This window comes from Coenobita brevimanus, chromosome 66 (assembly GCF_032717465.1).
Source record: "Coenobita brevimanus isolate Jiangsu-jjx chromosome 66, ASM3271746v2, whole genome shotgun sequence".
NCBI lineage: Eukaryota > Metazoa > Arthropoda > Malacostraca > Decapoda > Coenobitidae > Coenobita > Coenobita brevimanus.
Genome location: NC_137019.1, coordinates 1,177,363 through 1,192,166, shown reverse-complemented (window position 1 = coordinate 1,192,166; position 14,804 = coordinate 1,177,363). Strand labels below are relative to the sequence as shown.

Below are 14,804 nucleotides of genomic sequence, written 5' to 3'. Positions count from 1 at the left end.
ACACACACACACACACACACACACACACACACACACACACACACACACACACACACACACACACACACACACACACACACACACACACACACACACACACACACACACACACACACACACACACACACACACACACACACACACACACACACACACACACACACACACACACACACACACACACACACACACACACACACACACACACACACACACACACACACACACACACACACACACACACACACACACACACACACACACACACACACACACACACACACACACACACACACACACACACACACACACACACACACACACACACACACACACACACACACACACACACACACACACACACACACACACACACACACACACACACACACACACACACACACACACACACACACACACACACACACACACACACACACACACACACACACACACACACACACACACACACACACACACACACACACACACACACACACACACACACACACACACACACACACACACACACACACACACACGACCATCAAGTGATCCTGACCGACCCGGTGAATTACACACACACACACACAACCTGAGTCTAGTGCACCGGCATAGGGCGCATTGACGAAAATAATACCATTCTGCTTCGCAGGACTGATATTAAAGAAAGCTCATTTACGTTATTTGCTTTATTCACAGGAATACAATTATTTTGGCTAGTGCAGGTGCAAAAAGGTATTTATTGCATATATTTTGGTAAATAAGGTGTTCTTTTATTATAAGTAATCACAGGTCAGTAGGAAATGCGGGGGGGGGGGGCGACGTACACCCCCTATACCCCATCCTATCAATGCACACCTAAATGTACATACGTTCTCTTTACCATCTTATTTCTGTATATGACTAGTTGATATATTTAAGTGCCATATATACTGATAACCAAGAAGACATAAAACCATACAACAACATTGGGAGGTGTAGTATGCAATATTAATTGTTACAGAACAGGGGATAGAAAAATGTTAGGGGGGGGGAGAGAAAACGGTCTCCATACGATCTGGCGAAGATTCGGTGACCCCTACTCTCACCTCACTGTCTTTACAATTTCAACCATAGGGCGTAATTATTATTTACTATTCTTGCTATCTCCTTACGATTTTATTCAGCTTAGGATAGACTTTTCAAACAGAAGGAGTTTGATGTAGCCTTCAGCAACTTCTGCACTACCAAGAGTGGTCACCTTAAGTGAAAAGAAGTCTTCTGGTGGTAGCTAGACTAGAATATAAAAGACATCGCAGTGAAGTGGGTGAAGATGTCACCTCACAAAAAAGTCTATGCTCAAGAAATAACCAGTTTTAATGTCGTGCTACGAACCACCGCACACGTTCAGTATCATTTATGAGAAATTGAATGAAGAATGCGTTCGAAAACCACTTCAGTATAATTATGTATTTTAAAAATTTATTCTTACCATCTCCAGATAATTTGCTCAATTTAGGGAAGATGATCTTTACTGTAGGGTTTAATGATGACTGTATCTAACTCCTCCAGTTCCAAAAGTCTCCTCAGGTAATTCTAAAAGTCTGAAGATTGTGAAAAAAGAAAAACTACGTCGACAAAGTGAAGTACTTAAAGTGCTGCTGTTGTTGTCATTGTTTTAAGCTGTTGTCACTGACCTGGGATAAAGAAATTACTGTACTTTACGTGCGGTGGTGTGCAAAGGTTAGGCGGGGGGAAGCCAGAATGCAGTAAGGAGTGGGAGCGGGGAGAGAGAAAATTAGATTTGCGAACACCGGAGACAAGGGCAAGTGGGGATGAGGGGGAAGGAGGGAGGAGAATTTTTACGGGGGCAGGGGAGGGGATTGCTTGGAAAGGGGTAGGGGAAGGGGTTGCTTGGAAGGGGGCAGGGGAGGGGGTTGCTTGGAAGGGGGCATGGGAGGGGGTTGCTTGGAGGGAGGAAAGGTAAGGGGATGCTTGGAGGGGGTAAGGGGAGGGAGTTTCTTGGGGCAGGGCAGGGGGTTGCCTGGGGAGCAGGGAAGAGGATTGCTTCCAGGGGGACAGGAAAGGGGGGTTGTTTCAAGGGGGACAGGGTTGGGGATGTGGCGGGTGCCAGGATGGACGAGGGGGTGAAGGGATTTAGGAGGTGGGGTGATTACTGAGTCAGAAGAGGATAGCTCTTGGGCTCTCGACGATGAAAGATGTGGAGGTGGTGTGGAGGGAGGGGGCGAAAGGTGGGAGAGATAATAACAGGCCACTCAGTCAGCCAGTAAGTTTGGTAGACGATTAACTCCTGGCGGTCCGGCAGGGTCGCTGCCTCAGGCCTCCTGCGGCAAAGCTCCAAGAAAGACGTGACTGACAAGAATAACATAAACTGATAAAGAGCCCGTGTCTATGAATCAAAGAGCTACTTTAGTCAGTTTTGAGACGTAAAACCACTTTTCAAATTTTAGTACACTTTCAAAATCCACATACTACGGCATCGTTCCAGAGTTTCTGAAGTAGTAGAGAACATATTTTTAACTGTGATCAACTGCTCCTTATTTAAGCATTCGAGTGGGAGAAAAATATCTGAAAATCATGGTAAGACTAAATATAAACTGTTGATATGACATTCGGGAAAAACAGTCCCCTGAGCACGAGAGAGTTTTAGGTCTAACAAGCAAATCTGAGACACTCGTCAGATCGTTTTCCGTAATAGGTTACAAAATGGGAGGGACGAGGAACCAGCTGGAAGTAATAGTGGATACCGCGGAGGATCGCGCAGAATCCCCCAACATCGACAGCAAAATCAAGGATGATCTTGAGAACCTTGAGAGAGAGGACCTGGAGCAGATCCTGACTGACGATGAGAAGCGCTACCTACTCTACGTGGAGAGAGGGGATGTGGCATCTGTCAGGCAGTAAGTAGAAATACCGAAATTTCTGTTGAACAGTAAGAGAGTTGAAAATTTTTCTACATCCGCGCACTGTATGATGAGTGACATACTTGGTACAGATAAAACAGATGGTGAAACAGATTTATGTTCTTGGAGTGGACAACAAGGTATTCAGACCCCCTGGACAACGACATGTCGGTTCTGATCTCTGTTGAAAGGATAAATGCTTGTTTCCTAAACCCAGAGCCGCTACCGCACTACACTTTTGCCTTGGAAGGCCTAGCACCAGTAGACTACAGGAGGTCTGCCTCGTTCTTCTAAGGAGTCTCCATGACCTGCAGGTCTCTCGTGTATTCACTTTTACCCTGGAGGCCCGTGGCACAAGTAAAAAATGGCAATTAATATTTTTGGAAACGATTGTTCTGGAGTGGAATCTCACAAGGTTTTAATTTTGAGGCCAGAGCATTAACTCCTTTGACGGTCATACAATCTTTCATTTAATATATGCAAGTTACATCATATACATTCGTACCCATATTATGTACAAAAAATCTATTATATATTCAAGTAATTAGAAACTTGATTAACTCCTTCAGTCCAGCGGTTAAAACCCAAGTCGACTTTATTCTGTTTAGGGAAGACCTGTGGTAGTGAAGGATTTAATGCAGACTATATCTAACCCCTCAAGCTCGAAAAGTCTCTCCTAAGTTGAAGAAAGTTGTCTGTAAACAGCATGAATAAAATAGAAAAAAGTCATCCGATGGAAGGGGCTGAGTTTTCATGAAGAAATTAAGAGGTTTTGTAGTAATCATAATCATGAATGTCATTATTCTAACCCACTTTTTCACAGCTTCAAAAAGGTACGTTTGTTCCCCTCCAAAAAGGCACGAAAAATGTAACATATGCAAGTGAATGCTGCTATACAGCTTTCTATATCCGCCTACAAAAGCTGCTGCCAGGAACCACAAAGCAAAATCCCGGTAAAGAACCAACACATAATTTGCATTTACAAAACTACATAGTTCTTCACATTTCCATTGTATTGTTTTATCATCCATACAACTCTGAACAAGCAACTACTGAGAGATGGCGATGGAACAGTGGACAGCACCCTAAGCTCCCAAAAGAGAGAACCTAGGTTCCATTTCCCGTCCCGCCAAACCTTTGGGCGGTGTCCAAGGTCTTCTCCTGGTCTCTGTGTACTTGTCAGTGTATAGGTACCTTCTGCAGATGTGACACCACTGCTTAGGGTCGTACCTGGAGAAAAGATTGGTTGGTTCCATTGCCAGCGTCGGGAACTACCCTGCGGTTCCTAAATGCCATGTCTGTCTCCTTGTAAAAAGATAGTCCTCACGTCCATGATGAACTCCTCTCTTTTCCAGTGTTTTCCTCGTCTGCCTATGAATTCCTCGTTCATAAATCTTTCATTCATGGTGCCTTTCTCGTTCGATTTTTTTTTAAATTACTGGCTGATACATATCCACTTTATTGATCTCTCTTTCCATGTGCATTTTATCTTTTCCTGATCTGGCGATATTAAAAAACATCATCACTCACTCTCTACATTTAACTCCTTCAGTATCAATACGCCCTTTTAAAAACTCTATAATCACACAAAACGAATTTATTTAGTTTAGAAGTTCTCTCATTATTAAGGAGTCAGAAACTGGCTAAAACGTTCTCTCCTCTTTAGCGCTTGATAGCTTTCCATTTAAACTCTTTATTCTTGAATATCGTGACACTATTTCTAACTTTCACTTCCAATCAAAACATCTTTTTTGTTGTCCCCTCATTTGCTACTCATTTTTTTTTTCAACCATATTCCTCACTAATTTTCTTAATCCCCTCTTATCAGGTACATACTCTGTCTCTATATCCTAATTATCCTTGTAGTTTTGAAAAATTTATATTACTTCTTTTTCGCATCCTCTGCATCGTTCATTCTCACTCCCAACGTTTCCTCGACTCCCATTCTTCTGTTTACATACACTTCCTTGAATGCTTCAAATGCCGTATCCAGGCTCAACACTTTCGTTTCCTTTATCTTACTTAGGTATGCTGTTCTGACTGACGCCAAACTCTTATTCAACAGCAAGAAATTCCTAGGAAGTAAATAATTAAACCGTAACATGTTAAACTTTTTCGTTGCTATGATGCAGTAAGCTATACGATTCTGGCTAACCGTAGTTGTTTCCTCAAATTGCTTTAAATCCTCATCAATTAAAAGATTAAAAACATTCACGCTAATCCCTTCCATGATGTGAATGCACTTAGCTCTCTTTTGTTAACTGATAAAATACCAGGTATTTTACTTACTGTAGGATTTCTAGAACCTTGTAGCAACGAAAACCAATCTATGGGTTAAATTTTCCTTACTTACTACACTTAAGTTACTCCATCTGAGTCATAATTTATTTCCCTAGTAGTTGTAATCTCTCTCTCTCTCTCTCTCTCTCTCTCTCTCTCTCTCTCTCTCTCTCTCTCTCTCTCTCACCAGTTTCCTTCCAGCTATTCCCAACTACATATTTTCTGGTACTTTTCCTTAAGAAACCTTTATTCTGATCTTCGACACGTCTGTACAGAGATCTGTCACGCCATATTCTTTTCATACTGCAGTCTTATCTAAATGCCCTCTTCGTTTATCTCATCCATGGAACTCAAAATTAATAACTGACTTCACCTTTAAAATCTTTGTGCATTCTCCATTCCTCCCTGCCACCCTCTGTCTATTCACGTATCGTTTACATTTGCAGAATCACTCTTGCATTTCCACGAAAACGCCAAACGCAATGCCACAAGTGTTTGAAATGTATCTTTCACCGTTAGTTCCTTGCCAGTTATTGGGGCATATTCCAGTTATTCACAGTTTAATTTTTCCTCTTACCTGCTCTCAATTTCCTATCCCCATGCGCACAGAACCCCACAGCACTGCTTCTTTTTCATGTGCCTGTCCAATATCCGCCTCTTAGCACTGCCTTTCAACTTTATTTCACTTACTTCAAATACTTCTATGCTGGCACCATGAAAAGTTATCACAAGCGCCTTCCCTCGCTGCGAACTCTAGTGCTTGTCCTGCCGCGGGCGTGATGGCCTTATACGACTGCCAAAATATTCCCTCAGAGTACACCAATCCGACCCAACCTCAGAATGTTAACTACCGGACCCCAGTGCTTGTGTGTGCAACGTTACATTAAAAAAAAAACTATCGTCAGGGTTCGGAGTTTTGTTATATATATATATATATATATATATATATATATATATATATATATATATATATATATATATATCAATGTACATTTAGTTTTCAAGTATGAGAATAGCATCAAGAAAATCCTCATCAAGAACAACCCATCAAGCAATTCAGGTGTTGTATATAAAATGCAATGAAAAAAACTGTGATAAATTTTATATAAGGTAATCTGGAAAAGACTTGGAAACCAGGATCTCACAACATAAGTCTAGTATAAGGACGGCTGAACATAGTAGTGGCTTCATCCAAAACAAAGCATCCAATGATCACCACAATGTTTAGGCAAGTTCTAAGATACTAGCAAAGTCAAAAAGCTTCAATGAAAGCAATGTAACTGAATCATGCTTAATTTGTGGATCATATGAGAATAATGTAAACATGAGCTATGCTCACTTAAAATATAAGAAATTCTTAACAGAACTGATTATAAAGCAGCACCCCCAAGACCAACATTCTCTGAATAGGTTTGGCATCGTGAGGATTTAAGCTCAGCCGAGTGAAGGTGAGGTGAAATGAGGTCATGGCATGTCAGACCAAGTCAGGTCCCCCTTTGTTTTGTGTGCCCCTCCTTGCTGCGTGTGTGTACAGTATATATGAGCTCATGTCTCTATGTCACTCTGTCTGAAGATGTAATATAAGAAAGTACTTACTATTTTCATTTCTCCTGTGGTCAGTTTGCATACATTTCTTCTCGGTGAAATGAAGTTTCCAATTTAGCATTGGTTTGACTGGTTGATACAGCTTGTTTTCTTATAGTATCACAGCGGGTCATATTCTAAGGGAAGACTAAGACTTTACAAAAATTGATTGCCTTTATGATCCTCTTGCAGTCAATATTGATTGCCTTTATGATCCTCTTGCAATCAATATTGATTGCCTTTATGATCCTCTTGCAATCAATAAACATTAATCAAAGCTTTCCCCCTCCTCCTCCTTCTCCTCCTCCTTCTTCATCTTCTGCTACAGCATTTTGAAGAAAGGGTTGAGGATGAACGAGAGGCGACCCAACAGTTTCAATATCAACTGCCAAGACCCGCTAGGACGCTCTTCCCTCAACATAGCCATAGAAAACGAGAACCTGGAGATGATAAAAATGCTTTTGAAGGAAGGAGTGGATCCAGGGGTGAGTATTTGGCGTGAGGAGGGGTTCAGGGCAGACGGTGGGAGTTGGGAGGGGTGAGCTTCCAGTCGGGAGTAAGTATGGGACGAATAGAGCGTAGGGCTGCTTGTATGAGAGGGGAGGGGTGAGAGTGGGTGTGAGGATGGATATGAGGGTCGAGCAGGGGTGAAAGGGTGTGAGGATGGGGTGAAGGATGAAAATGCGAGTGTAGGGTGAGGGTGACTGGGGATGAGGAGAACGCATAGGAAGGGTGTTTTGTGGCACGGGTGGATGTAAGGGTGACACTGAGATACAGAGTGAGGAAGGATAATAATAAAGATGAAAAATCACCAAGGTTGTAATGAACAGTATATTCAATTCCAGATGTTTTGACATATTATTTTGTCACCGTCAGTGAGTTGAAAAAAGAAAAAGAAAAAAAAAGTATGTTACACGGTGGTAAGCACACAGAGAAGAAATGGCTTGAAACCACTCTTATAATAAATATAAGAGGATCGCAGATAAACTCTCCTGATGTTGATGGATTTTTGATATTCCTAGATTATCTCTTGAGCAGGTATTTACTAATTCAAGCTGAACTTTGCATAAATTACTGTTACAAACCTCAGCGTGATCCATACTGCTGAGTGTGGGACAGTGTCTACTGAATACCACAGATAGATATCTGAAACATATTTACGACCAAGTCCCTGTGGGTACCCAGGCTTTGATTTAGAAGAAGAAGTAAAGTATAAAATATTCCCATGTCTCTTGTTCTTTTGCCACAACAAATCCCAGTTAGGAGAGGGAACTTATGATAGGTTATTTTCCGATTTTGCGGACAGAACAATGAAGGTAGATTGCAGAACCTTTCCGTCTTTGGTTTTTCCTATAAATCAGTCAATGAGTTAATCATTCAATGGGTTACGTGAGTTGATCGAAGGCTAAATGTATTCGGGAGGAAACTGAAAATAGCCTATTACCGAACACCAACTAACAGCACCATAATTACCACCACAGGACTCGTTATTGATCGCCATCTCTGAGGAATACGTGGAGGGAGTTGAGGTGTTGCTACTTCACGAGGAATCCATCCACCAACCCGGCGAGTTATATGTAAGTTCTCCCTCACACTACATATCCATCTACATACATTCGAGAAATACATTACAGATCCATTGAGTATCTTGTCTTTTGTAAGTCTCTTTGGCCTGTGTTAATCCCCCTGATTTTGTTAGTCCCATGCTCTTTGTAAGTCTCCCTACCGTTTGTGAGCCCCTTGTCCTTTGTTCATCTCCCTGTCGTTTGTGAGTTTTCTGTCCTTCATGAGTCCCTTTGTCCTCTGTCAATCTCCTGTCCATTTCCATGTCCTCCTGTGCTCTTTTTTGGGTCTCCCCTGCCAGTTACGAGTCTTCCTTATCTTTCATAAGCCTCACAGACTTTCATTACCCCTTTGTCCCTTAGGAGTTTTCTTGCCTTCTATAATATTCTATCACCATGTTCTTCATAAACTTAAGTATGACTTCCTTGTAGAATCTGTAAGTCCTCCTGTTCTCTTGGGGCTCTGCCTGTCGTTTTTAATTTCCCATATAAATCTGTTTCCAGTTATCATGTTCCCTCTTCCTTGTACAATTTATAAGTCCTCTTGTTCTATTGGGGATCTTCCAGTTGTTCATGATTTCTCATATAAGGCTTTTTCTCACATACTATGTTCCCGCGATCCACTATGAATCCTTCTCAGTGGTTTCACATTGCCAATTTTTTGTTTGTAAAACATTCCAGTCCTTCGTTCCGTACATGTCCCATGCCATATAGATTATCCATGTAATTTACAGGTATCACTACTTCTAAGTCCTTGGTTCATTATAAAGTGATCACCTTCCTGTTTACAGGTCTCATACTTGAATATATCCTCACCGGTTGGTGCGACTTACTCCCCAAATACCTGGAAGTTCAGTTCAAGTACGGTATCTGTGAAGCTAGAGCGGCAGCAAGATTAGGTTTATTCTCCCTCATCCGTCTTACAGTTCACTAAATCATGATCCTTGTAAATCAGTGTCAGAAAAAAAAATACGGTACATTATGGCTTGCAGAGTTGTAACATAGTCGAGAAGGCACGAATTCTACATTAATAATTCTGCTGTGCAGGTGTTTCTAGAACCACACCCAGCTCAAGCTCCACTGTCATTCTGCACAGTCGCCTTAAGCACTACACTGCTTGTGATCCGATTTTTATCAGTCCTTATGAAGCCCACTGCTGGAGCAGACTGCTTCGATCGAGAGAGAGAGAGAGAACTAGAATTAATTCTTTTCCATGCTGGTTAATGGAAAGGGTGTCTGTGATAGGAACGGTGCATGTGCAAGTCTAGGTCTGATATTCGCCATGTCTGTGTGCAGTGGAATATGTAGATGTCATTAGTACGAATACAGAGGGTGCAGACATATAAAAGCATTTGAAAAAACGTACCCACAACATCCACTCAAATGTCTTCCACCAATAAATTTCGATCCCGGACTCTCCGCACAAGCAGATCGATAAGTGAATGCGGTAACATCGGAGTCGCCTTGATTCCACTGGATAGCAGTTTTAATTAAACTGAGCACAGTTGCCACCAGAATGATACCAACTGAAAATTTGCCCAAACTCTTAACTTTGCCACTAGAACATAGTTTTGGAGGATTGTTACTCAGTTTTTTTTCGCAGTCATAGAACTGCATTTATTGCTAATTCAAGTTCGGCAGAGGTGCCCTTAGACTCACACTTTCTTTATTTACAAATTAATGCATTTATTACTGCAACTTCAGATTCTTCATATCGCCTCCTGAACCACAACCATTGTCATTTCGACTCAATGTTTTCGCACCCATTGCTTGTTCAGTTACAGCATCTTGACAACGGTTATTTCCGTCCTCAGTCCTGGGAGAAAGGTCGATCGGAAAGAGCAAGCTACACTCCTGATATCACGCCTCTCATCCTGGCGGCGCACAAGAACAACTACGAGATCCTAAAGATGCTGCTGGACCGCGGAGCCACCCTGCCCATGCCCCACGATATCAAGTGTGCATGCGATGAGTGCATCTGCTCCAACGCAGAGGACTCGCTCAGGTCAGTGCTCTTTGGTAACTATTATATCTAACAGATCTACTGTAACTGACTTACAGATTCAGATATCTAACAGATCTGATAGACTAACTGATCTAAGTACTTAACACATCGAACTACTCAACAGATCTGGCTAATGAAGAGATCTGATTTCCGGACCAGACTTCCTTCCCGTTCCCCTTAGATATTTTCACCTTTCTAAATACCCTAGCCCACTCCCTTCTTTACTCTAGCACACTCACGTGTTCCCAGTTATCTACAAACCCGCACACTAACTCCCCTCTCCCTCCTACAGATATTTACACGCTCTACACGTCCCCACCTATAAATGAAGTCCCAGTGGGCCTGGCTCTCACCTGAGAGTCCCTGGTTCGATTCCCAGCATATTGGTTATTTATCATCGTTGGCATCCCTACGTCAAGTGGGGTTGGTGGAGGATTAGTGCCCCTCCCTGTAAAACAATTAACTCTGGCCACCCTGTCTGGGATACATGGCGTCTGGCAATGAATGAATGAATGAAGGAAAATATATATATATAGATATATATATATATATATATATATATATATATATATATAAAATCAATCATTTCCTGTGGCACCCTCGGGGATGCATAGGGCCTCGATGAACTCACACCACCACATCCTATCTTGTGCTAACTCCTCAAGATTTCCCCAACACTCATCTCCAGCTTCCCGTCTCATTGTCCTCACCCACGTATCTTTTGGCCTTCCTCTACCTCTCCTACCAAGTGCCACCCACCCTGGTGTACCTCGTACTACTCCCTGTCTCCTATACACATGTCCTAGCCACTTCCATCGTGAGAATCTAACATATTCATCGATCGGCTGCACTCCCGTTATTTCTCTAATTCTACTATTTGGTAACCTTTCCCACCACTTAACTCCTAATATTCTTCTAAGTGCTTTGTTTTCAAACACCAAGAATTTATTTTCCATAGTCATTGTGCTGTACCAAGACTCGTGTCCATAAATTAAGATACTCCTAACCATTACCTTATAATGTTTGATTTTTGTATGCACAGAAAAATTTTTATTATTCCAAATATTTTTAAGCATTCCCATTGCCTGATTAGCCTTCTTTAACCTTTCCTCGAATTCAAAGTTCAAAGAACTATCCTTGGCTAAATAAGTACCTAAATATTTAAACCTATCAACTTGCTTAACAACATACCTCCAATTACACATTCCTGCGCATTTTCCATATTCATATTGATTATTTCAGTTTTTCCACAATTAATAACCAAACCCACCTTGCGACCTTCACTCACCAAACAGTCCAACACTCTCTGCATCTCTTCTGGCCCATCACAAATCAAAACTATATCATCTGCATAATCTAAATCCAAGTGTTTCCTGTTCTCTCCCCAAAGTATACCTGCACCGGTTTCTGTTCCAACGCGTTTCATAATGTAATCAATGACCAATATAAACAGTAAAGGCGATAGAACACCACCTTGAATTACTCCGGACTTGACTTCAAACGAATCACTCAGACAACCATCAACCATCACTTTACAAAATGTGTCCTCATGCATGTTCATAATGACCCTCACAAACTCCTCTGGTATTCCATAATGTCTCATGATCTTCCCCATAGTCTCTCTCGAAACACTATCAAAAGCCTTTTCAAAATCAACAAAACAAAGACTTAACGGTACTCTCATTTCATTAACTTGCTGCATCAAATGCCTAACTATAAAGATCTGATCATTGCAACCACGTCCCTTTCTAAAACCAGCCTGTTCATCCCTCAGAATACCCTCAACCACCGGCTCCAACCTATTTAACAACACTCTACTGAAAACTTTCAAAGCTATCGGTGACAAAGAGATTCCCCTCCAATTACCACATTCACTCAGGTCTCCCTTCTTCGGAACTTTAACAATTACACCATTCTTCCAAACTGATGGCAGTAACCCCGTCACCCATATCTTATTGAATAGCTTGGTCAAGATCATTATTAATTTATCCCCCTCCACTTTAAACATTTCTGGAAATAAACCATCCTCCCCTGGTGCCTTATTATTCTTTGACTGTTTTACTGCTTTCTTCACTTCTGCAAGCCTCAACTCTCCTGTTTCTATATTTAAATCTTCCTGAGCAGACGGTATATCCTCTTCTGGTGGTATTGGTCTATTAAGAACTGTCTCAAAATGCTCTTTCCATCTATTTTTAATATCTCCATCTTTGGTCAATAAATTTCCTTCCCTGTCTCTAACTGGTATTTCATTGCGTTTACCTGCATTACCACTCAGTTCTCTAATCGATTCATATGCTATTCTTTGACTCTGTCCATCATTTTTGTTTATTAAGATTTCAGTCTCTGCAACATTTTCATCCACACATCTTCTTTTATCTCTCCTAGCTAACCTTCTTACTTCTGAATTCAAACTCCAGTACGCAGCTCTTGCTAATTCAATCTCTCGTTCATCAACGCATTGCATCTCACTCCTCAATTTAGCCTCACCTCTCTTTTTTATCATATCCCACGTTTCCTCTGATATCCATTTCTCTTTCCTGAATCTATGTCTCCTTCCAATCGTACATTCAGCAGTCTCATGCAAAACTTTGTTCACATCCTCCCACATCTCATCTACACTTCTCTCCCCCTCTTCCAACGTTTCTAACACCAAAAACCTATTTCTGCATTGTAATCTGAATTCCTCCTTTTCTTTTCCTTCCCTTCTAAGCTTAACAATATCGTATCTACCAACACCAGATTTTTCCTTCTTCTGATTTTTAAGTTTAAACCTTATTTTTGCAATGCTGAGTTGATGGTCACTACCAATATCCGCTCCCCGTTTAACATGAACATCTAGCAGAGAACTTCTATGCCTCCTACTGATAGCGATGTGATCAATCTGATTTTTATATTTTCCACACGGCGACACCCAAGTTGTCTTGTGTATATTGCAATGCTGAAAGAGTGTGCCCCCGATGACTAAGTCATTTGCTAGACAGAAGCTTCCAAACCTCACTCCGTTTTCACTCATCCTACTACCAACTCCCATCTTACCCATACATGCCTCAAATCCCTCATTTGAACAGCCCTTTACTGCATGAAAGTCTCCAACGCAGATCAAAACATCATGTCTAGGTACCCTTCCTACTCCTTCTTGCAACTTTTCATAAAATGTGTCTTTCCTTTCATCGAGTGCATCATTAGTAGGTGCATAACACACAAACAGACTGATGTTGCCATGATTTGATTTAAACCGTGCATATAACGATCGCTCATCTATAGGATCCCACTCACATAAAGCCTTATTTGCCTTACAACCCAGCAACAATCCTACTCCCTGATAATGCATTCCGTCCTGTCGGCCAGATATCAATAAACGTATACCATCCTCCAAATCCAACTTATCGACTCCAGCTAATCTAGTTTCTGTCAGAGCACAGATATCAAGTCCGTAATTTTGAAAAACCTTCACTAACTCATCGATTTTACCGTCATGATTTAGCGTTCTCACATTCCAGTTACCAATTTTAATTGTATTTTTTGCATTAACAAAGGAATTAGATTGTAATTGAGGCAACCGTGAGATTCTTAGCACCCCCTGCCCATTTAAGGGCTGCACGGGACTAGGGGCCATTATTGTTCTTTCAGAGTCCATCAAGGTTTCTTTGGCTAACTTCCTGAACACCTCGCCATTGTGTTGCAGTCGCAGTAGGCAGCTAACTTGCCTGATTGCCCACACCCGAAAGACCCAGCTATGCTGTAGCCAGTCACGTGCCGGCATGCTTCCCAGCCATTTCACTCTCAAGGAGTTCCTCTGCCTGAGAAAGCAACCACCCCCCTGCTCCCGAGGGCTTTTGATCTGTGTAGGTAGAGGGCGATCACTCCCTCACTAGCCATATACAGTGTATATACAGTGTATAGGCTACACTCACTACATCTAACCCAGTCTAATTGTATTTAACCTCACAACCTCACGTAACCTCCCTAAACCTAACCTAACCAATTCTGTCGCAGCCTAACCGCATCTAACCCTACCTAATCCTACCCAGTCTCACTTAACCATACCATACCCGACCTAACCCAACCCAGTCAAGCCTCAAATGACCTAATCCAACCGAACCTAACCCAGCCTAACCCAACCAAATAAAACTCAACCAAAAACCTATCAAAACCGACGTATTCTAAAGCAATCTAACCTAATCCGTCTATATCTAGCCGAACTGAACCCAACCCAACCAAAAATTACCTAATCAGACCAAACCCTGCCCAAAGTGACCTAACCTAACTTTCGATCGACTATAAATTCGCTGTATAAGAAATTTTGCTGTCTGACAGTCTACGGATGTCACATTCCAAGTTTCGCCTGTTCTGTGTATGAGTATAAGTTTGTGTGTTTGTGTGTGTGTTTATTTAAGAGTGTCTGAGATGTGTACTACAGGGAAAAATTTACACTTTCTCTCTCTCTCTCTCTCTCTCTCTCTCTCT

General features: G+C 41.7%; 1 protein-coding gene across 1 annotated transcript in view; it reads left to right on the top strand.

The window, feature by feature from the left end:
- Positions 1 to 2,263: 2,263 nt before the first annotated feature.
- The window catches only part of LOC145405282 (transient receptor potential protein-like), a 31,434-nt gene continuing 18,893 nt past the window's right edge, over positions 2,264 to 14,804 (top strand). Inside the window, exons 1-4 of the mRNA XM_080276695.1 lie at positions 2,264 to 2,903; positions 7,099 to 7,255; positions 8,252 to 8,347; positions 10,147 to 10,337. Coding sequence (XP_080132821.1) covers positions 2,710 to 2,903; positions 7,099 to 7,255; positions 8,252 to 8,347; positions 10,147 to 10,337 — 638 coding nt within the window. The 5' untranslated portion in view covers positions 2,264 to 2,709. The remainder of the gene's footprint in view (positions 2,904 to 7,098; positions 7,256 to 8,251; positions 8,348 to 10,146; positions 10,338 to 14,804) is intronic.